Source organism: Dryobates pubescens, chromosome 18, assembly GCF_014839835.1.
Source record: "Dryobates pubescens isolate bDryPub1 chromosome 18, bDryPub1.pri, whole genome shotgun sequence".
Classification (NCBI taxonomy): domain Eukaryota; kingdom Metazoa; phylum Chordata; class Aves; order Piciformes; family Picidae; genus Dryobates; species Dryobates pubescens.
In genome coordinates this window covers 20,075,030-20,098,915 of record NC_071629.1, presented here as the reverse complement: position 1 = coordinate 20,098,915, position 23,886 = coordinate 20,075,030, and the positions used below count along the sequence as shown (strand labels likewise).

Below are 23,886 nucleotides of genomic sequence, written 5' to 3'. Positions count from 1 at the left end.
TGACTGAAGGAGATAAATTATACCACATCCTAGAGATTTGGTGATTCTGTATCTCACTTTCTGCAGGAGTGGATCTGTGAAGGCTGTAGTCTGCCCTGGCTTGTAATTTAATGGGTCTGCTTTCAGTATCTGAAGCTTTGGAAGGAGAGGAGCCAATTAATGAGACTTCATAGAGCAGTCAGGCTGCAGTCCATGTTAACCCAACCCATGCACTGTGATAAATTGATTGTCTGACAAAACCCCTGGTCTCTAGATCTTCTGCAGAGGCAAGACAAACCATGTGGGATGTGCCATTGCAGCTAAGCAGATCCTTTTTGCTCTCATGGGAAAGGCTCTAGAGAGGCACCATGACTAGCTTGGGGTCACAGTTTGCTCTGAGAACTGAGGAGGTGGGGATGCAGTTCTTGCCTTTTTTTTTGCATGCTCAGTATGAGGCAGACTTGTGAAGACAACTTCACAGACAGATGCTGTCATGCTTTGCCCACAGATATAGACATTTCCTCACAAAGATTTGTTGTCTGTAGCTGATACTAGCAAAGCTATTGCATTGCAGAGATTAGCCAAGATCCTAAAGTATAGAATCATAGAATCAACAAGGTTGGAAAAGACCTCAAAGATCACCAAGTCCAACCTGTCAGCTAAGACCTCATGCCTACTAAACCATGGCACCAAGTGCCATGTCCAATCCCCTCTTGAACACCTCCAGGGATGGGGACTCCACCACCTCCCTGGGCAGCACATTCCAATGGCTAACAGCTCTCTCTGGGAAGAACTTTCTCCTCACCTCGAGTCTAAGCTTCCCCTGGCACAACTTGAGACTGTGTCCTCTTGTTCTGGTGCTGGTTGCCTGGGAGAAGAGACCAACCCTCTCCTGGCTACAACCTCCCTTCAGGGAATTGGAGACAGCAAGAAAGTCTCCCCTGAGCCTCCTCTTCTCCAGGCTAAGCAACCCCAGCTCCCTCAGCCTCTCCTCACAGGGCTGTGCTCCAGACCCCTCCCCAGCCTCATTGCCCTTCTCTGGATACGTTCAAGAGTCTCAATGTCCTTCTTAAACTGAGGGGCCCAGAACTGGACACAGGACTCAAGGTGTGGCCTAACCAGTGCTGAGTCCAGGGGCACAATAACTTCCCTGCTCCTGCTGGCCACACTATTCCTGATGCAGGCCAGGATGCCATTGGCCTTCTTGGCCACCTGGGCACACTACTAGCTCATGTAGAAGTCAAACCAAGAGCAAGCATAGCAAAGATGAGGTGTGCTTCCAAATGCTCCTGCCTTGCCTAAGAGCTTAGCTGTCTGAGTGGGAGGACAGGTGCTGCTGGGCAATAGGAGGGATTATTCAGTGGGAGTGTCAGCAGAAGCAGCAGTCAAGCAGCCCTGATGGAAACTCCACGGGAAGGTGATTAATACTCTGTGGGTCTAAATGTGCAGAAGGGTGAACACTTAGAAAATGCCTGCCCATGAAGGACTGCAACATGGACAGTTTCCTTTGATGCTTTTACAGCTGCTTGAGAAAACCTGCAAGTAATGATTTGGTGCTTTAGAAGCCTGGGCTCTGAGAGGGAGAGCCAAAACATTTTTATACCAATGGGAAAAGAAGGCTGGAATACTTTGGGTTTTTTTTAATGCTGGATACTATTTTACATCCTGGTGCCTTGGGTTTGGCTAGATTGCCTGCAGGGAAGCATACTGCTTTCTGTGAACGTGGAATCTCGAGTCTCTGCTGCTTAAACCAAAGCCTGTTAGTGCAGAGACATTAAACAGCTCAGAGTTACAGGAGGCAAGAGGTGCTGGTGGTGTACTTGCTCAGGTGGAATTCACAAGTGGTAAGGTGAACAAACCCACAATGTGAAGTTTTCACTTGAGGTTACAGGGTGCAAGCTGTCACTCACAAGCAGGCTGCTGTCACATGAAGCGTTCTTGGGATCAGGCTCCAGCTGAAACACTAAAATTACCTGCTGACCATTCTCTCTCTTACGCTCTTGTTGGTTGTGTGTTTGGTTTTTTTCACTGAGCTTGAAAGTGCATCAAGACCCTTATGTGTTACTGAGTGTTAAAAGATGTGGCTTGGTATCCTGCTTGTCACAATTGGGGTGCTCTGTACCTCCATCTGAAGTGGATGAAGACTTTGCAACGCAGCTTTAAATTCCCTGGTCTGTTTGTATGTAGTCCTACCCAGAGTTGGCACAGCCTTGTAGCCCTCCCCTAGTGGTTTTTAATACCATGTTCCCAATTACTCAGTGCTTGTAGCATCCTCTGAGTTTAGCAGCAAAAGGAGCTCTGCATCAAGTGGACCATACAGAAGGCAGTAGCTAAAAATGGATGGCATGGGTTGGAGTAAAACGAACTCATTAAGGGAATTCTTCAGTACTTTATGCATTTTATCTATGAAAGTTTGGGGTTTGATCTATAATAAAGACACAGTTAATTGGGTTACTCTTTGCTTGCTTGTTGATATAAGTCATGATGTGCAGCACAGGGCACAAAAAGTACATTCCCAGTGCCTGTGTTGCGGTCTGCCAACAGTGTATGTCTCAAACTCTCATGGTAGAGGCAGGTAAGATGCTGACGGTGATGTTGTGATGCTGCCTTTGGAACTTGGGGCTGTGTTAACCACCATGACTCTCTTCTTTTTAGAAGTTAGGGGTTGGTGCAGTGAGTTTGTGTTGTGGGGAAGCTGTCATTTTAAACAGGCAGGTCTTTGCTGAAGCTCTGCTTAGATTTCATGGAATGACAGCGTGGCAGGGGTTGGAAGAGACCTCTGAAGCCCGTCTAGTCCAACCCCAGTGCTAGAGTAGGATCACCCAGAGTAAATCACACAGGAACATGTACAGGTGGGTTTGGAGTGCTCCCAGGGAAGGAGACTCCACATACTCTCTGGGCAGCCTGGTCCAGTGCTCTGCCACCCTCAGATTGAAGAATTTTTCCTTATGTTTACATGTTGAGTTTGTGTCCATTGCCTCTCGTCCTGTCGCTGGACAGTGCTGAGAAGAGTCTGGCTCCATTCTCCTGACCTCTGATTGATCAGCACTGATGAGACCTCTCACTCAAGTCTCCTCCAGGCTAAACAGCCCCAGGTCTCTCAGCTGCTTCTCATAAGAGATGTTCCAGTGCCCTCAGTGTCTTAGTGGCTCTGTGCTGGAATCTTCAGTAGTTTTTTGTCCCTCTTAAACTGGGCACCCCAGAACCGGACACAATATTCCAAACTGAGGCCTCACCAGGGCTGAGTAGAGGGAGGATGGCCAAGATCAGGGAGGGAGTTCTCCTGCTGTCACAGACTGCTGCCATGCTGTGGGGTAAGGGTCAGAGTTGGCTCCCCAAGGTGCACTCTGACCATCCATGCTGCTGGTGAGCAGCTGTGCAGCCCAACTGCAGAACTGCTGTGCCGCTGCAGTGCAGGGAGTCCCAGTCATAAAGTGCTGATAAAGGGGTTGAAGGTTCAAGCTGTACTCACAACCAACTCATGGACTTCAAACTATTGGGACATACTGGAACAGCAGACATTTCACATCCTGATTTTGGGTGTTGGTTTTTTTTCCCTTCAGTTCTGACTGTTGAGGGGGATAAAGTATAACTTCCATTTTGCTGCAGAAAGCTAATAGGTGGACAAGATAAGAGTGGATGCCATTTTATCTTTGCCCTGTGTCATGACCTCCTCACAGGTTCTTGTGGATAAGAGTGCATGTGATATATTGAGGTTTTGAGTGGAGTTACAGCTTGTCCTCTCAAACTCCACCCCACTTCCTTCAGGCCAGGAGGGAAGGAGCATCCCTAGTGTGGTTTTTGTATGTGATCCAGAATTGGAATTGCAAAATACCTGTAACTGAGTGTGGGGTGACTGTGGGAGCATCTGATCCTTTTGAGCAGAATACCATGCAAATCAAATTTGCTTCTTCAAATGGTATCTTCCTGAAAGCCCCTTCTGGGTAAAGCAATTCCCTTGCTGCAGCTCTCTTTTGCACACCTCTTTTGCGCATCCCTGGCTCCTGCAGCTGTCCCCAGTAGCTTTTGGGGACATCCCTTTCTTCAGTCCTGCACATCCTTTCATTAGCCTCACTTTGCCAGCATGCTGCAGCCCTGCTAAGGAGAAACTTGAGTTTGCTAATGGATGGTTTCAAAGGATCAGTTGCAGGATACTGCATTCATTTTTGATGTTCAGTGATCCCTGTGCCTAGTGTGCACAGCAAGTAGGGACATGCTTGGACTCTGCTTCCTAAACAGCACCATGCACACCTCTCATGTGAGCAAGGCATTTCTAAAGCCCTGGCCAGAGAAAGCAATCTGTCTGTTTGCCTCTCTTCTTAAAGGGCAGCAGGTTTTGTGGCTGAGGATTGTCTCTCATCTGTTATCTGTGGGAGAGTGTGCTGCTGTGGCATGAGGCAGGCAGTGTGGCTGGAGGTGCACCCCTTCTCTGCCAAGGACAGCTGCTGCTGGTGTCAGCAGAATCCACCAAAGCTGACCAGAGGGATTCCTTGCTCTGATGTTTTTTTCTCCCCCCCCCGCCCCCACTTTTTTTTTTCCCCCCCTCCTTTTCCCTTTTTCCCAAGAATGTTTTTACTGGAGACCAGAATTCATCATACAGGTTGAACAAAAGCAAGCTGGGTTGAAGATGGAAATTGAATCCAATGACTGTTGTTTGGTTTAATCAGGTACAGGGAGTCCCTGCTGATGCAAGAGAGAGGCAAGGGAGGTGAAACTCTTTAACAGGTGGATCTGTTGCACCTTCTATGCTGCTGGTAGTTGTGTGCAGTATTTTATGTCTGGTGTACTCTTTAAGTTTGACTATAATGAGGACCTGTTCTGGATTGTCTACTGCAGCTAGGATTGGGATTTCACAATCCTTCAAACCTAAGGCTGAGACCAGTTTTTGTGGGGCAGCCCCAATGGGGAGAGATGGGTGGAGGGAGGCGAGAAGGGAGGGGGAAGCCTGGCAGGTGGGATTGTGGATGGTGGTCTGGGATTGTATCAATGAAACCTTCTTTGTTGTTTTCCTTGTTGCAGATGATTTGTTTAAGGTTCACAAACTTAAGCCCAATCTGAAGTGGCGACAGGCTTTTGACAACTACTTAAAAACAATGCCTCCTTACTACTTACTGGTATGTTCCTTTCCTCATTTCCTCCTCCTGGGTATAAAAGGCTGGTGTGGCCAGAGTCCTGTGCATCATACCTCTTCCTAGTAAATTTTGTTTACGTAGCGAATGTTGACCTTTTAGGTAGTAAACATTTTGCTTTGCAGAGGTATGTAGATCAGGTCTGACACTTGAAAGAAACAGAATATGTTAACCTAGTAACTAGCACTCAGTATTACTGGAAATTCTCTGTGGCTTCTGTTCATTGAAGCTTCACTCAGCTTCGAGCTAAAAGTTCTTTAGATTGCTCAGAGAGCTCAAAATTTGGCATCGTTTTTGTAACTTGTTAAGGAAGAGGCAGAACTGTCTGTTGAAGTGCTAGAACTTGGGAAGCTTGATACCAAGAGAGCTGGCTGGGCCAGAGAAAGGGTGGGGGGAGGCACTGTGTCACCTTCTACATGTAGCTTGGACAATGCACCTCAATATGGACTTGCATCATCCCGGCTATTCTGGTACCGAAGCCTTTGAGTGGAAATTGCCAGCGGCACCAGGCTGCGTGGTGTCTTGGTGATGTGGCATAATGTCCACTGTGAGCTAGCTAGCCTGCCAAACTCATGTCACATGTTGTCTGAATAGACTGGAATTTTAGTGGCCAAAAGTGGAAAAGCTAGAGCACTGCTCCACGTGCCTTAGCTTCCTGTAATTTGAGCTGATAAATTCTTCGTTTGAAAGACTTATTCTCTTACTATTGTGTATTTTGTTTTCCTTATAGCCATTAAAGAAAGCCCTAAGGATGATGGGAGCTCCAAATCTGATATCAGATAATTTAGATTGTGGACTTAGTTACAGTGTTATCTCTTACCTTAAAAAACTCAGCCAACAGGTAGTATTGATAAAACCTTTGCAATTAGAAGTGCGTTGATGCTTTAGTTTGTGGTACTCTGATGCTGAAGCAGTGAATCCCTGGGGGAGTTGCTATGGGTGTGCAGCACTGATGCTCACTGAGGACTGTTGAGCATTCCCACAGCCAGCAGGGATCAGTCCAGAGGGCTTCTGTAGCCAGTGTTTGTGCCTTCTGTAAGTGGTGGAGAGGAGTGTGAAGGAGACTTCTTCAGCTTTAACTCTCTGCTAGATCTTTACACTCCAAAGATGATCACTGATTGGATTTACGACTGCCATTGTTCTTCACAGCTGAAGGCAGAGGCTTGCTCTCAGTCTCTTGTTTATTTCCATGTGTGCCTTGGCAATGTCTGTGTTCCAAAAGAAAACCCCCAAACCAAACCCCCCAGAGTGTGTGGGTGTAAAAACATAGCTTCCTGCTTCCTTCAGGTCACATCATTCCACGTGCTAAGCGTGGCCTGCTGGGAAAGAGTCTCTCTTTTTGTAGCTTTTTTTTTGTCTTGTCAGGAATGCCATTGCAGGTGCCACTGTCTGCAAGCCCTGCCTCCTTGCATGAGTGGTTCTTACAACAGCACTTGAATGTCTGGAAGTCAGTGGGGAAGCAGTGCAGCCTTTAAAGAATCACACAGGAAAAGAAATACCTTAACAAATCCTCCACCTTAAAGAATGCACAAAATCCTATACCAAAAAACCCCCCCCCAAAGACAAAGCCTCTGTATGACTGAGCATCTATTAGACATGAAACTTGCTGGGGTGTTCTGGGCACTTAAATAATACAGATTTGCATATCATTATCTGCAGTATGGAGTTGGAATGGCTTGGGATGGCTGCTGTGGTTTTCACAGCCCACCACAGCACGTGAAGCAGCTTTAAGTGGGTTGGATACTTTAGAAGCTTCTGTGTTAGGGACAAGCAATTCCAGAACTCTGCTGTGCTCCTGCTGGCCTTGCTTCCAGAGTTCCCCCACAGATAATGAAGCAAACTCTGCAGAGGATCAAATCTTGGGGGGGGAGGTGGGAGGGGGTGGGGGGGTGGGGGGGAGTGGGTTGCAATCACTGTGGGGTTTGGGGGTTTTGGTTGGTTGGGTTTTGTTTGTGGGTTGTTTTGGTGGTTTTTGGAGGTGTTGCAAGTGGGTAACAGAAGGAAAAAAATCTTACTTTGAATACAGTTAAAGCTGAATAGAGTAAAATGATCTGTAGCTATAACAAATCTGGGCTAATTGAGGAAATGCTGTGTGTTTAGAAACCTGCCAATGGAGCCAATCTCTGTGCTTTTTATGAGTTCTCATTTAGCAGAGTGCAGGCTTCAGTTCCTAGGTTGCTTCAGAAAGAAAATCCAAACTTCAGGGCGCTATAGCCAAGTAACGGTGTTGGTTTAGCTGCAACTTTACAGTAGCCTAAAGCATCCTGCTTTCCTCTTCCCACCCCCTCACCCCCCCAATCCCTTTTAAGATGATCCTTCAGGGACACCTAAAAGAATGACAGACTTGCAGCAAAATCAGGGATATTCACAGATCTCCTCCTGGCACATAAATTCACACGCACTGGCTAAATATTTTGGGTTTTTTTCCATGTGCCAGAGCACATTAGGGATTCCTTTCTGCTCGAGATCTAATCCATGTAACCCAATCTATCCCTGGGTAGGTGGTTCTCCCGTTTGTTGAGTAGTTGGGAAAGTAAATTAGCAGTTTTGTTCTGTGCCTGTACTGTTGTGTTTTGTGCTGGGAACCTGCAGTGCCTGCTGATTCTTTAACTCGTGGTGTGATTCCATTCTAGACAAAAATAGAGTCGGAACGGATAATAGGTTCAGTGGGTAAGAAAGTTCCACAAGAGATTGGAATAAAAGTGAAAAATCACTCCAGTGGCCTCTCCTTGGTACACAGTAGGGATTTTAAGCAACTGCTGCAAGGGATCACTGGGGAATCTCCACTGAGGCTGGCGGAAATGAACGTCAAAGAATTTGCCGGCTTCCACATCGGGCTTCTGAACAAGGTAAGCGGCGTACAGTGATCCTGTGTGGCCAAGCACTTGAGCTCCTCTCTTTCCAGGCATAACTTTTATGCACCTGGTGGAGGAGGAGGAAGTAGGTCCACTGAGTTTTGAAGGCTGGATGAGGCTTTGAGCAGCTTGGTCTAGTGAAGGAGTTTCACTGCGTTTTGAAGGCTGGATGAGGCTTTGAGCAACTTGGTCTAGCGGGAGGTGTCCCTGCCCACGGCAGGGGGGGTTGGAACTAGATGATGTTTTAGGGTCCCTTCCACCCTGACCCATTTTGTGATTCTAGCAGTGCAGCACAGACAGAAATACTGAAAAGAATCAATGTTTTTACACTTGCTTTTGGGACATTGAAAATACCAGTAACAGGAAGAGGTTGCCCAGGGAGGTGGTAGAAGCCTCATCCCCCGAGGTTTTTAAGGCCAGGCGGGATGTGGCTCTGAGCAACCTGATCTAGTTGGCCAGGGGGGTTGGAACTGGATGATCCTTGAGGTCCCTTCCAACCCTAATAATTCTATGATTCTGGGAAATGAAGATTACTGTGTTTTAAGTGGCAGCTAGTGTTGTTCCTCCAAGAATTAACGTCCTTAAGTCTTAATAGAGCTGAAAGAGCTAAGGTTGAATAAGATCTTGTTGGAAAGACTCATTGAGGCTGCTGTATTCGGTTACAAAGCTCTGAAGTTACCTCAGAATAATTTTTGGCTATATTGAACATGATTTCAGTGCAGAGAAGCATTTCTCTGTGTATGAGAGAGCTGATGGGCCCACTGAAGGTTCTTTGTTTTGTTGCCACCACACCAGGATCTGAAGCCACAGGCATTCAGGAATGCATACGATATTCCTCGTCGCAGTCTTCTGGACCAGCTCACTAGAATGAGAACCAACCTCCTGAAAACACACAGGCTCATCTTGGGGCAGGATGAAGGTAAGTAGGCACTGCTGAGCAGCAGTTTGGAGAGAGTACAGCTCTAGTTTATTCCCTAAAGCAGTGTTTTCTGTCCTGGGTGTGGGAGCAGAAGCAGACAAAGCATCCTTGGAGTCAGTCAGTGTTCTTTCTTGACCCTCAAGGGAAGAGAAGGAGACTTCTGCTTTTTGTCATGCAAAATGGCATGCTTGCTTTGAATTTTAAAAGCAAGTTTGATGGGAGAGCTTCCCTGTATACTAAAGTTCAGTAGAAATGCTATTTTATTGTTGTTATTGTTGTGGATTTAGTTTTTCTCTAGTGCTGGTGCCTTAGAGTAGGAAAGGCTTCTTTTGGTTTACCCTGTACTCTGCACTGGTTAGGCCACAGCATGGGTCCTGTGTCCAGTCCTGGGCCCCTCAGTTTAAGAAGGACATTGAGACTCTTGAATGTGTCCAGAGAAGGGCAATGAGGCTGGGGAGAGGCCTTGAGCACAGCCCTGTGGTGAGAGGCTGAGGGAGCTGGGGTTGCTTAGCCTGGAGAAGAGGAGGCTCAGGGGAGACCTTCTTGCTCTCGAACTCCCTGAAGGGAGGTTGTAGCCAGGAGGGGGTTGGTCTCTTCTCCCAGGCAACCAGCACCAGAACAAGAGGACACAGTCTCAAGTTGTGCCAGGGTAAGCTTAGACTCGAGGTGAGGAGAAAGTTCTTCACAGAGAGAGTTGTTAGCCATTGGAATGTGCTGCCCAGGGAGGTGGTGGAGTCACCATCCCTGGAGGTGTTCAAGAGGGGATTTGATGTGGCACTTGGTGCTGAGGTCTTGGGTGACAGGTTGGACTTGGTGATCTTTGAGGTCTTTTCCAACCTTGTTGATTCTATGATTCTATACTTTAGGATCTTGGCTAATCTCTGCAATGCAATAGCTTTGCTAGTATCATCCCTGGAGAGGTGTTCAGGAGGGGATTGGACGTGGCACTTGATGCCATAGTTTAGTCATGAGGTCTGTGGTGCCAGGTTGGACTTGATGATCTGTGAGGTCTCTTCCAACCTTGGTGATTCTGTGACTCTGTGAAATGCAGTTGCTACCATAGAGATGAAACTTGCTTGGTTTTCATTCTTCTGCCAGTTAAACTCCCCTCTTGTCAGCCCTTTGCCTGACATTGTGGCCTTCAGCTCTTCTTTCAGAAGGAGTATTCCTGTCTAGTTCGCAAACGCTAACGCTCGCCATCAAAGTGTGTCAGTTTTGTGTTGCCTCAGTTTTCAAGGGGACTAAATTAAGCTCTCTGGTTCTGTTGCAGACTGCCTTCATAGTGTTCCTGTGGCTCAAATGGGAAATTACCAGGAATACCTAAAAATGATGCCTTCACCTCTTCGGGAGATTGACCCAGACCAACCCAAAAGACTTCATACATTTGGCAATCCGTTTAAACAGGATAAGAAGGTAGGAGGAGCCACACTGGCTGCTGTGTAGTTACCTTTACCCTGTTTTGAAATAATTTGAGTAGATTGTCTCTCCCATGACTGCATTGTTGCTAACTGTCAGGTACAGAGCAGTGCTCCCTTTCATGTGGTCCAAGAGAAACCTGTCAAGAATGGTGCTTTTACACAGGGTGGCACTGGCCTTTGGTTGCGGTGCAGAATCAGAGAGTGGTTTGGGTTGGAAAGGACCCCCAAAGGTCATCTAGTCCAAACCCTCTGCTGTCAGCAGGGACATCCTCCACTAAATCAGGTTGCTCAGAGCCTTGTTGAGCCTGATCTTGAGTATCTTCAGGGACAGGGCCTCAACTGCCTCCCTGGGCAACCTGTTCAAGTGTTCAGACACCTTCCTGGTAAAGAACTTTTTCCTACCATTCAATCTAAATTTACTCTTCCTTGATTTCAAGCCATTGTCCCTCATCCTATCACTGCAGGCCTTTACAAACAGTCCCTCTGCAGCCTTCTTGCAGGCCCCCTTCAGGTGCTGGAAGGCTGCTATTAGGTCTCCCTGGAGCACTCTCTTTTGCACACTGAATAACCGAATAACCCCAGCTCCCTCAGCCTGTTTTGCACATGAGAGGTGTTCCAGGCTGTGGCAGTGTTAGGCTGTGCTTGTAAATACAGCTTTCATTTGCTTCCAACTGGGCTGGGCTGGCAAAGCTAATGTTGGGGGGGAAATTTCAACCCACCACACAGGCCCACAGTCATCTTCATTGTGTCCTCTGGACCTGTTCCATCAGGTCCATGTCCTTTCTGTGTTGAGGGCTTTGAAGCTACATCAGGTTTCTGCTCAGAGCTGTCAAGTGATTTGAAAGCCACCTGTATTTTGACAGAGGGACTCCCATCAATGAAGCAGTTTCCATTTTATAAAATGAATGCTTTTTTTCCTTTGCCTTTCAGGGTATGATGATAGATGAAGCAGATGAATTTGTTGCTGGACCTCAGAATAAGATCAAGCGCCCCGGAGAGCTCAACACTCCAGCGTCTCTGAAGAGAAGGCGTAGCATGTCCCCCCTGCTGAGAAGGCCACAGTCACCAGTGGTCACCAATCATGTTGGGGGGAAAGGGCCACCCTCTGCTTCTGGATCCCCATCATATCTGAACCTCAAAGGTGGCCCAGCAAATAAAGGTACAGCAGTACAGCAGCCACAAGTGGGAATAGCTGTGTTCAGGAAGACTTGGCTGCAAGAGCAGTCAGGCACTGGAACAGGCTGCCCAGGGAGGTGGTGGAGTCCCCAGCCCTGGAGGTGTTCAAGAGGGGACTGGATGTGGCACTTGGAGCCATGGTTTAGTTGTCAGGAGGTGTTGGGTGATTAAGTTGGACTTGATCTCTGAGGTCTTTTTCCAACCTTACTGATTCTGTGACTCTATTCTAATCTGTAGATACCAACAACAGTATTGTCCAAGATGGCAACGGGGAGAAGAAAGCAGAAAACTGCCAGCCCCTGGAAAAGCAAATTGATGGCTTACCTGTGCAGGTGGCTCCTTCAGTTCCAGCTGCTGTGGGAGAGGATGAAACCTTACCCAATGACTTGGACTCTCTACCTGTTGAATTCAATTGCTTAAGTGAGGACGGCTTGGATCATAAACCTGCTGCCAACGCAGTACCTCGAGGAGCTCTGAATTACAGCGCGGCTGGAGACGACCCAAAGAGAGGGATGGAGGCAACCCCTGAGCCTGTGCCAAATTCCTTTAAAATCACACCCATGATGTTGGAGGGGAACAATGCTGACATCAAGATTAAAGTGATGAAAGAGGTTCGCAAGCCTGGAAGAAGTAAGTCTTGGCTTCGGGGGGGTTAGAGTTGATGTATTAGAGATGGTGCTAGAGAGGAGGCTTCTTGAAATGAGCTATTTTCAACAGGCCTGCAAGTTTTGGGGATAGTTTGAGTGTGAGCAATGGAGGGACAAACAAAAAAGGCAGAAAAAGGCCAGGTGGGTTGAAATTTGGACAGTGTTTAGGAAGTGATTCTGCCCCTCTGCTCCGCTCTGGTGAGACCCCACCTGCAGCACTGCATCCAGTTCTGGAGCCCCTAGGACAGGAAGGATCTGGAGGTGCTGGAAGGTGTCCAGAGAACGGCCAAGAGGATGAGCAGAGGGCTGGAGCTGCTCTGCTGTGAGGACAGACTGAGGGAGTTGGGGCTGTTCAGTCTGGAGAAGAGAAGGCTCCAAGGAGACCTAATTGTGGCCTTCCAGTATCTGAAGGGGGCTCCAAGAAAGCTGGGGAGGGACTTTTGAGGGTGTCAGGGAGTGATAGGACTGGGGGGAATGGAGAAAAGCTAGAAATGGGTAGATTGAGATTGGATGTTAGGAAGAAGTTGTTGCCCATGAGGGTGGTGAGAGCCTGGCACAGGTTGCCCAGGGAGGTGGTGGAAGCTTCATCCTTGGAGGTTAAGGCCAGGCTGGATGTGGCTGTGAACAAGCTGCTGTAGTGTGAGGTGTCCCTGGCCATGGCAGGGGGGCTGGAGCTGGGTGATCCTTGATGCCCCTTCCAGCCCTAACAATTCTATGATTCTGTGACTCTAAGCTGAGTGCCAAGTGGCATTGTTTGCCCTTGAAGACAGGTTAACTGCTGTAAGAGGTAGCCTCTGAAAGCACCTGTCAGAGGCTTTGGTTTTGTAGCCCTAGGAAGGCGTGATGATTGAATGGTACTGGACAGATCTTGCCTTGTGCTGCACTGCCCCTTGCATGTGCATGGGGTGCTCTGTGTCCAGGAAAGCTTCCTTTGGAGGGCAAGGGCATGTGCAGCTACAAGGATGCAGCCTGGAACGTGTTTGAAAGGGAATCTTAACATAATCATTACGAGGGAATTATTGTTTATTGTCATTTTCACAAGGCACTGATGTGAGTGATGGAATCCTGCTGCCAGGAAACCCTTGAAGAACTGAAGACTGAAAAATAACTCCTTTTTTTTTCCTGTAGGGTTTGATACCCACCCCCCCCCAAAACTTAATGTTGTGAGCAAAAGCAGCTTGTCTCCTCAGCTTTTGTTGAGTGTTTTGCCTGTGCTTGTACACAGGATCAAACCCAAAATGCTAACCAGAAACTCCAGCTCATGGCTGTGCTGTAAGACTTGCCAGGGGCATAATCTTTCATTCTTTCCCACCCCCTGCTAAATCACAGTGGCCCTAATGTAGTTTGTGTCCAAGTGAATTATTCCTGCATATTAAACTACTGCATATCTTTCTAACACACTATCAAGTGCCAGGAATGAGCATAATGGAGTGTTCTGAACTCTTCTGATCCTGTATTGCTGTCTTGAAAGTTAACACTTCCTTGAGGCAGACTGGAGAAGAGAAGACTCCAAGGGGACCTTAAAGCTGCCTTCCAGCACCTGAGGGGAACCTACAGGAAGGCTGGAGAGAGACTTTTTACAAGAGTGTCCATGGATAGGACAAAGGGAAATGTATTTCAATTGCAGGAGAATAGATTTAGGTTGAATCTTAAGGAGATCCTCCTCAGTAGGAGGGTGGGAAGACTCTGGAATGGATTGTCCAGAGAGGTTGTGGATGCACTCTCCCAGGAGATGTTTCAAGGCCAGGATGGATGTGGCCTTGAGTAACCTGGGCCAGTTGAGAGGTGTCCCTGCCCATGGCAGAGAGATGGAGTTAGATGATCTCTAAGGTCTCTTCCAGCCTAGGCCATTTTATAAGTCAGTCCTATTTAACTGTGCTCACACTGAGTGCTGATCATTTGTCTTTCCAGGAGAAATGACAGCTGTGGGTTAAAGCAGGGCTTGGTGGTCCTGTGTGCATATTAACTGCTAATCACAGAATGTTAGGGCATTGTGTTCATTTAGACAATGTGCCCTTGTGGCCAAGAAGGCCAATGGGATCCTGGGGTGCATTAAAAAGAGTGCGTCTAGCAGATTAAAAGAGGTTCACTTACCTCTCTACTCTGCCCTAGTGAGACCTCACCTGGAACTGCCTCCAGTTCTGGGCTCCCCAGTTTAAGAGGGACAGGATTCTGCTGGAGAGAGTCCAAGGGATGGCTGCAAGGATGCTGAAGGGTTTGGGGCACTGCCTGATTAAGAGAGGCTGAGAGGCTGGGGCTGTTTAGTCTGGAGAGGAGAAGACAGAGTGGGGACCTGATCTGTATCTGAGGGCTGGGGGTCAGGAAGGAAGGGACAGGACCAGCTGCTGCTCGGTTGCACCCTGTGATAGGACAAGGGGCAATGGATAGAAACTCCAGCACAGGAGGTTCCACCTCAACATGAGGAAGAACTTCTTTACTATAAGGGTCACAGAGCACTGGAACAGGCTCCCCAGAGAGGTTGTGGAGGAGCATCCTTCTCTGGAGCCTTTCCATCCCTGTCTGGATGTGTTCCTGTGTGACCTGTGCTGGATTCCATGGCCCTGCTCTGGCAGGGGGGTTGGACTTGATGATCTCCAGAGGTCCCTTCCAACCCCTAACGACCTATGAGCCTGAGAGAAGAGGCTTCTCCACCTAGCCTTTAATTCCTGAGGTGTTTCTGGCTGTGCTGGTCTTAAAGAGAACTTGGTTCTTCGGTGCCATGTGAACACCAGATCATCAGTGTCTGCCACTTGAAATTATCAGTGATAGCTGCTTTCTGTGCACACAAGTGTTGAAACTGGGCTTGGAGCTTTGGCTGTTCAGATTGATTGAAAATGCCATTTGCAAGACTTGTTCTTTCAGAAGTACAGGAAATTCTTCTCTCACTATCTTTCTTTTCCTTATTATTTTTAGATTATGAAAAAATTTTCTCTCTCCTTGAGGAGGTGCAAGGACCCATGGAAATTCAGAAGTATTTCATTGAATTTGCTATCAAGGAAGCAGCAAGGTTTGTGTAGATGGAAATGGCTTTGGGAGTCAGAAATTAGCTTTTAATGTAGGTCATGGTAGTAAATCATACACTTTCCCAGTGCTGATATTTTTCTGCTGTGCTTTTTGATACAGTTCAATTGCTGTAGTTGCTTTAGTGGTCAAACTACCATTATGTCTTTATGGAGTCATTGGTCTTTGCTTAAAGGTGAAATAAAGAGATGGGTGCCCCAAGTTTGGGGGAGGTGGGTGGCTGGCTGGTGGTAGACCCAGCCCCAAGTTTGGGGGCGGTGGGTGGCTGGCTGGTGGCAGACCCAGCCCTGAGTTTGGGGGAGGTGGGTGGCTGGCTGGTGGCAGACCCAGCCCTGAGTTTGGGGGAGGTGGATTGCTAACTACTCAAATTTTGGGGTGGCCTTTAAGGGATTGTTACTAAAAACCAACCCCAATTTTGGGTTGATTGGTGGCTGTAGGAAACTTTCTAGCCATTCTGGTACCAGAAACAAAGCAGAGCTCTTCCATACTGGAAAGAGAGAGCCTCTGGTGATGTGACTTGTCATGGCCAAAGAGTCATGGGTTGTTAAATTGCATTAAGAAGGATATTGAGATACTTGAATGTGTCCAGAGAAGGGCAATGAGGCTGGGGAGGGGTCTGGAGCACAGCCCTGTGAGGAGAGGCTGAGGGAGCTGGGGCTGCTTAGCCTGCAGAAGAGGAGGCTCAGGGGAGACCTTCTTGCTCTCTACAACTACCTGAAGGGAAGTTGTAGCTAGGAGGGAGTTGGTCTCTTCTCCCAGGCACCCAGCACCAGGACAAGAGGACACAGTCTCAAGCTGTGCCAGGGGAAGTTTATGCTGGAGGTGGGGAGAAAGCTCTTCCCAGCAAGAGAGAGTGGCCATTGGGATGTGCTGCCCAGGGAGGTGGTGGAGTCACCGACCCTGGAGGTGTTCAAGAGGGGATTGGATGTGGCACTTGGAGCCATGAGGGTGACAGGTTGGACTTGATGATCTCTGAGGTCTTTTTCAACCTTATTTGAGTCTCTGAAAAACAACCACCTAACCCTGCTCTCCCTTTCTTTCCTCCTTAGGTTTAAAAAGCGAGTCTTAATACAACACTTAGAGAGAATACTAGAGGAGCTAGAGTTCAGCAGCCTACCCAACAGAGTTAACCATGTCAACAGCAGATAATAATGTACCAGCCAGACGAATATGGACCAGGAATGAGTTTGCTGTGCCACAGAAGAGTGGAAGAGGATGTGGCTGCCTCCCCCACCACCTTGGCAGCCAAGTGATTTTACTGTCACAGTCTGAGACGAAGCAACGGAGCTTTAACTTTAAGAACCTCTATCGGCAGAAGCTGGGCTATAACCTAAAGGATTTGCTCTGAAAGGTGTGGCTCTTTTCCTGTGGAGGGTGCTATTTGCTCAACAGGCTGAAGAGTGAGAGAGAGAGAGCAAAAAAAAAAAAAAAGAGAGAAATAAGCATTGCTGCCCCTCCTGCAGGTGATGAGAGTTTGAACGCTGGCCTTAGACGTTTACGTGCTGTAGGCAGCAGGTTGCACTAAAGTGGGGCACTGTCGAATGCGCGCACTGTCTGCATCGTGGAAAGAGAGAGAGAGAGAGACAGACAGACAGACAGCCCCCCCCCAACCAATCAAATGCTTAAAAAAAATAAATAAAAAAATAAAACCAAACCCTCCCAGAAACACCTGCACTTGGTAAAATTGCATGTTGCCACCACAGAGACAAGGGTGTCTTGTTCCCGAGAACTGCTAGCCATGCCTTGGTAAAACTTTGAGATTGAGGGTAGCTTGAGAGTAAAGAAAACTGCTATTGTGTTAATGAAAGCTACAGGCAGCCCTGTGACTGTTACCCACCTGATGGTCACTAAACAATCTACCTCAGACTCTCTTCTGTTTTGTCTGCAGACATTATGAAAGTGCACCTGAGGCTTCCCAGGTCCCCGACTTCAGTTCTCTTTCATCCTGTGAGGAGGACGGAGATTCTTCAGGTGGCCTTGGCACACGCTGTGCTTTGGGAGCACTAAAAGGAAAATGCTTTTAAAACAAAAACAAAACACAAAAAACCCCCAGACACCACCACCAAACAAAAAAAAAGAAACCCCCACAAAACACACACACACACAAACCCCAACCCCAACCCAAACCCCCGACCCCTGTATTTTAAAGCAAACCGTTCATACGAAAGAGCTTATTTTCGACAGGATTGTTACCAGATCACTAATTTGATATTTTAACTGTATAAAAAAAAAGAGAAGAAAAAAAAAAAAGAATTCTTTTTTTTTTTTTTTGAACATATGTGTGTATATATATATATATATTAAAAAAAAAAAAGAAAGAAATAAACCCTTTTATTAATTTTTAAGGAGTGCCAATCCGAGGAGTCTGTCGCGGACGGCGCTGAGTGTCCTCCCGGTTGTCTGTTCCCGACGAGGTGGCTCCCTAGTTTGCTTGTTTTAAAAGCAGGGAGTTAGTGGAGCTCTGCTGCAGCTGAACTTGATCTGCATTACCCTCAAAGGCTCCTTGTGGTGGGAGCTGCAGGATGGGGGAGTGTAGTGCCCTGGAGCACCTGTCCCGGTGCTCAGCTCTCTGCGCCCCGTGCAGGCGGTTTTACTCCCGATGAAAGCCACTAAGTTCCAGCCACTAAGTTCCAGCTTACCAGACCGTAGCTGAGCTGGTATCCTGCCCTCTTCTTCCTCTTCCTGTGTTGTCCAAAAGTGATGTTCTAGATCACAAACCATTACAAAGAAGACTGAAGCACCTGCATGTCGTACTTTGTTGGGTTAAAGCAGTACCCATAATGTGCCGGGGGTGAGCAGCTCTAGGGGTAATTGTGTGTCCTCAGTTGTTCATGCATAACCTCCTCTGATCCTTTCACAGCTTGCTTTTAAAGACAGTTTGAAGTCGTGCTCATGGCAACTAGCTCTTTACCTCAGGTGTCCTAGGGATTCTGGTGGAGTAGCCAGCACAAGAAAGGCAGGGAAGCAGAGTTTAGGTGGCAAGCCTGTGCTGCTGGCTTTGCTGGGACTTCTAGTAGTAGCCAGCTTGTGAGGCATCTTTTCCATCTGGTCTGAAGCAGTGGCCTTGTCTCTGTGGAAAATGTGGTTTGACCATTGGAATTACACCAGTGACATTCCAGAAGGAAATGAAATCCATCAGCAGCAAACCTCTTGTGACAGCATGACACAAATGAAGTGACACAGGGCAAGATGTGACTATAAATGTGTCCCAGTTCTTCTCTCAGAAGCAACTTCTTTACTCATCTCTACAGTGGAGCATCTTTTAACCACCCTCCCCAGAAACACCTTGGAATGCTACAAAGGGGAGAATCAGTCACTCCTTCCAAACCCTTGTGGAAGCTGTGGGACCTGCCATGTTGGACTCCTAAATGGGAATGAATTGGCAGGAGGTCAGATCCATTGTACATGACCTTGTTTGGAAAGGGCCTGGTTGCTTGCATTGAGTTGCATATAATAGATTGTTTCTGAAACAGTAGGTGGCTAAGAGGAGTCAACTCTTCTCTGTCTGGTTAATGGCTGTTTAATTTTCTTCTCTGGCTCCAGAGACACTCATTCCTGTGTCTGAGCAGGGGCTGAGTTCTTAACTAGTGACCTTGTCAGGATGGAAACCTGCTCTTGTGATGTGAAAGCAGCTGGCTGCCAAATTAGCTTTCATTCACTGGTGACTTTCATTCACTTTTGGGGAATCTTGTACCTCAGGAATGACAAAATAGTCCTCTCAAGTTCAAGCAGTGAGGATTTTCCCTTTCCTCACCATTCTGTTACCTGAATAAACTGAATTTGGATCAGAGTATTAGAGGGCAAGAAGCCTTAGAGTGGACTAGAAATGAATCTTCCTAAGAAGAAATGAAGATGTACCTTCCTTCCAGGCTGTGTCAGTGAAGAGAGGATGAAGAAAAGGGAGTAACAGTCACCCATCCAAGTGTGTGCACAGCCCCTGTGCCCCAAGTGGAGCACAACATGACTATTGCTTGCTTGGGAAACAGTGTATCACAGAGTCAGTTGGAAAAGACCTCCAAGATCATCAAGTCCAGCCATCAACCCAACACCACCATGTCCTCATGGTTCTTGAACAGCCCCAGGAAGGCTCCTTGACTGTGGAGAACCTTACCAGAGAGAGCTCACTGCAAGACAAACAGCCATGGTGGGTGTGAGTGGAGCCTGCATGGAACATGTCCAGCCACAAGCACTGAATGACTCAAGTCACTGCCTGCAGCTGGGGCAGTCAGGAGTGGTTCTGCTAGTGTCCAGCTTTGCCTTTTCTAGGCAGAGACCACAGCCCCAGAAGCAGCAGCTGTGTGAGTGAGAGAGCACGTCTAGAGTGTGTGAGAGGTGAGCCGCTGGATCCAGCCTTCTCACCCAGGGCTCAGGAGGCAACGTGGCTCCACACATACATGTGGCTGTGTGGATGGACTCTGGAAAGCTGTGCATGCTTTGCTCAGCCTTCTGAGCCCTTGTTCAAGGTTGAAGCAGTGCAGCAAAGCTGAAGTTGGAATGTTAGAAAGTGGAGAAGAAAGTGCAGCTTGCTGTGTTTGCTGTAGGAACATTGCTTCATCTAAATCACAGAAACCTAGAATGGCCTGAGTGGGGAGGGACCTGAAAGACCATCTAGTTCCAACCCCCCTGCCATGGGCAGGGACACCTTCCACTGGACCAGGTTGCTCATCCATTGAGTGCAGATCTTCTGCCAGGGATAGAAGGGTTGGATACCTGTGTATTCTGCTTCCATTTCCTGAATCTCTTTCAGTTGGGCATCTCTGTTGCTCATTACATCATTTTTTTCCCCCCCTTGTAAACACCAAGGACCTTTCTTCTTTCCTAAAGTGAGCCCAGAGCCATGCAGCTCCCAGCCACTGATGGCAGATGGCTGCTGGGTGCTGCTGTTCCCAGTCTGTGTGTGTGTGTGCTGCATTTGTGGTGGGCCAGTGTATTCTTACTCAGGTGTAGCCAGCATCAGAAAGCAGTGGTCTGGTCACCTTCCAAAGCAAACCCCACAGGGGCTGCTGCTGTTAGCACAGTGTCTGCTTGACTTTGCAGTGGTCAAGCAATTGTATGCCCCCTTCACAGGAAACTCTGAAAGAAACCCTCAACAACCACAGGTTTTTCTTCTTTTCCTGCTTTTCTTCTGGCTGTGTTCCCCATAGGTTCTGCCTCTAAACTGGCTAGGGGCTTGAGTTTGCTTCCTTTTGCTCTGTTCTTGAGTGTCTGCTAAGAAACTTCTGATGGGGGGGGAAATAGGACTGGAAACGAGGTGGTTAACACCCAAATGATTGAAGTACCACCTGTGAAGCTAAAGCAGCAGCATGGCAACATCACACCTTGAGCAAATGGACTGTAGAGCACTTGTCTGGAGGAGTATGCAGCCGAGTGAAGTTGAAAGCAAGGCCAGGAACACTTCAAGTCTGGCAGAAAGGAGGCTTGGCAGAGACCTCACGGAAGGATGTTAGTCACTGGATTGCAAAGGAGCTGCTGCTTTCAGGTCTGCAAAACCAAGCTGAACTCTGCCTTCAGGGGAAAAGGAAGAAACTGGAGAAGAAGAATGCCTTGGGATTTAGCAGAAAAAACCACCAGCTTGTGGCCTGCAGGAATAGTTAAGCTGTACTTCTAAATCTGAGTCTTGTGATTGTTTCAGGGAGGGAAGCCTAAACCAAACAGACTGGACTTGCCTGATTTTCTCCATTCCAGGTCAGCTGCAACCTGGCATCTTGTTTCATCTTTGCAAGCAGACTGTTGGCTTGGCTTTAGCATTGCTTTTTGTTGCCTTGTTCTGCACTGTCAGTGTTTGTGCCTTGGTAACGGCTAGAGCAGTTCAGGGGGACCCCTCTTGTTGTCCATGGAGCAGGGAGCACAGGTAGGGACCCTGGGTAGGAAAAGCAGCCTGCATTTGCATGCTGTGAAAGCTGCTTCAGCTTTTGTCTGTTCTGCTGCAGAGCCTTCATTTTGGAAGTCTGAGAGGTGCTTCTGAGGGCTGCTAGTGCCAATCTGGTACCTTCAGCAGCTGATTACTCATGGTTGTTCAGAGGAGTGTGCCAAGGAAGGAGCTGAGCTATTGGTACAGGCTTGTGCTAAACTCACCAGAGGGTATTTTCACAGACAGTGGAAGAACACAGCTGCATCTGCCTTCCCTGAGGGGACAGCCAGGACTGATGACTGCTGGTCCCCTGTTAAAAAGCCCACAAACCAGAACCACCCTTTAACCAAGAGCTGGGAAGCTATCAAAGAACCTGCCTGTGTCTTAAGCTTGGGCTGAAGCTCCTAAAACAATTTATGGTCCAAAAGACTAGTTTGGCCTGTGAAGGGCAGTGGAATGGAAACCCTCCTGTCAAGACTTTTTCCTGGAGATTTATTTGGGCTTTTATTGAGAGCTTGGGAAGTTTCATCTTCACACCTGCAGCTGCAGTGGGAATTTCACAGCTATTTTCCAGTCCTGGATCAGCTCCAGCAGCAGTGGAAGTAGCCAGATCCTGGGCTTTTCTATATGCTTGCTGTCATCTCCATCACTGTCACTCCTCTAATGCAAGCAGTCTTGCATAATGCCCCTTCAAATATTGGGCACCTCTGGCACTTTGCTGTGTCCCAGAGCTCCTCTCACTCCTGCTGAGCAGCTGGGAAGGACAGAGGGCTGTCTGGGAAGCATCCTCATGGCTTGTGCCCCTTGTCAAACCCTCCCAGCCTCCCAAGGTGGTGAAACAGGAGGAGAGGTTTATAAAGCACATTGGTGGTCAGCAGGGTAAAGCTCTTGACTGCATGGTCAGGCTGCTGCTCACCCTTGTAGAATCCCAGCACTGTTTTGGTTGGAAAAGAGCCCCAAGGTCCTTGAGTTCACCCTCTCCAAAGCAGGTGCATATTTCAATGGTACATTTAATTTGCAACTGTTTCGTATGCTGAATAGCTCAAGGGTATGGAGCTGAAAGACTTCAGGCTGCCCAGGGAGGTGGTGGAGCCTCTGTCCCTGGAGGTGTTTGGTAAAAGTGTGGTCATTGGCACTTTGGGACATGGTTTAGTGGCCGTGGTGGTGGTGGGTTGACATTTGGGCCTGATGACCTTAGAGGCCTTTTCCAACCAAATCAGTTCTGTGATTGATTTTGCAGCTGTGACCCAGCTGCTTGTGCAGAGGTGGCCCTTGCAGAGAAGGATGCTGGTGTGTGCCCAGGTTCTCTGCTCTGGAGCCATCCTAGGTCTTGGAGGTGTGATGACAGGCAGCTGGAGCTGGGGTTTTGCTGGATTTGTGGCTGTGTTGTTTCTTGGGGTGGTAGTAGTCACAGATTGATAGAATGGTTTGCTTTGGAAGGGACCTTAAATACCATCCAGTTCCAACCCCTCTGCCATGGGCCAGGGACACTTCCCACCAGCCCAGGTTGCTCAAGGCCTCATCCAACCTGGCCTTGAACACCTCCATGGAGGGGACATCCACAACCTCCCTGGACAACCTGTTGCAGTGTCTCCCCACCCTCACTCTATTCTTCCTAATCTCCAGTCTCAATCTCCTCTCTTCCAGCTCAAAGCCTTTGTCCCTCATCCTGTCACTCCCAGCCCTTGTAGAGCCTTCTCTTCTCCTAGCCCAAACTCCTTCACCCTGTTCCCATAGGGAAGATGCTCCAGCCCTCTGCTCATCTTTGTGGCCTCCTCTGGACCCACTCCAGCAGTACTGTGACCAGTGCCGGCCTGGGCACAACCTTTAAAGCCTGAGAAGCTGGCAATGTGGTTGGGGTTTGACCACAGACAGTTGAAGGTGGTTTCACTGATCTCCACTGCTGCAGTAGCTGCCTGATCTCTTGGTAGCAGGTCCCTCAGGATTCCAGGGTGCTTTCATGAGGAGGGCAAATACAAAGGAGCCCACTGCCCCAAGACTAAAGAGTGATTGCAAAAGAGGGGGGGAAAGAAGGCATTTTGTTGATTGCAGGTGAGGATAATGCAGCTACTCCACCAACAATCCCAGCCATGGGAAGCTAGGAGTGGCTCTTGGAGCTGTTTTCCAGTCCATATCAAGCCCCTTGATGCACAGCTGGCACACAGAACTTCAGTTCTGAAGTGACTGATGGGGGGGGAGCAGCCTGCATCCCACTGGCTGGCAGAGCTCACAAATAAGGTTGTTCCACTTCATCTGCACTTGGTTTGTCTCTCTTCCAAAATAACCACCTCCAGCCCTTTCTAGGGATGCTAATTAAAGTCTTGTGGTGCTCCTGAGAGGGAGCCTTGAAAGAGGGCTGGAGGGACTTAGCCAAGGTCAGATAGTGTGTCACTAGCAGAGGTGATTATAGAATCCATGCCCTCATTTGGCCTTCTACATAGAATTATTTTCCTGCTGTTGCAAATCCCACCCCAGCACAACACCCTGGCTGCTGAGCTCTTGTGCCTCTCTGTGTGCTGCTCCCTGTGCTCTCTGGCTTGCCAGCCTGGGTCTGGCATGGGATGGACTGCCTGGGGCCAGCTTCCACACAGAGGTGGCTGAAGTGGGGTTCCTTTTGCTTCTGGGGTTGGGAAAATGCAGGAGCTTGGAAAGAGGGAGGAGGGAAGGCTGTAGAGAAGTTGTCAAATCCTATGGGTGCTTGTGGTGTTGCTGCCTCTTCAAATTGCAGCCTCACAGCTTGGAAGGGACCCTCAGAAGTCGTCTTGTACAACCCCCCTGCAGTCATCAGGGATAGCCAAAGCTAAATCAGAGTTGCTCAGGGCCCCATCAAGTTTGACCTTGAATGTCTCCAGGGATGGGACCTTGACCACCTCTCTGGGTGGCCTGTAAAA

General features: G+C 48.3%; 1 protein-coding gene across 1 annotated transcript in view; it reads left to right on the top strand.

Moving 5' to 3' along the window:
• The window catches only part of LOC104303640 (integrator complex subunit 6-like), a 57,004-nt gene extending 39,789 nt beyond the window's left edge, over positions 1-17,215 (top strand). Inside the window, exons 10-19 of the mRNA XM_054169373.1 lie at positions 4,999-5,093; positions 5,839-5,949; positions 7,742-7,957; positions 8,759-8,882; positions 10,153-10,295; positions 11,231-11,459; positions 11,714-12,106; positions 15,037-15,130; positions 16,194-16,495; positions 17,033-17,215. Of these exons, the coding sequence (XP_054025348.1) occupies positions 4,999-5,093; positions 5,839-5,949; positions 7,742-7,957; positions 8,759-8,882; positions 10,153-10,295; positions 11,231-11,459; positions 11,714-12,106; positions 15,037-15,130; positions 16,194-16,293 (1,505 nt within the window). The 3' untranslated portion in view covers positions 16,294-16,495; positions 17,033-17,215. The remainder of the gene's footprint in view (positions 1-4,998; positions 5,094-5,838; positions 5,950-7,741; positions 7,958-8,758; positions 8,883-10,152; positions 10,296-11,230; positions 11,460-11,713; positions 12,107-15,036; positions 15,131-16,193; positions 16,496-17,032) is intronic.
• The last annotated feature ends 6,671 nt before the right edge of the window (positions 17,216-23,886 follow it).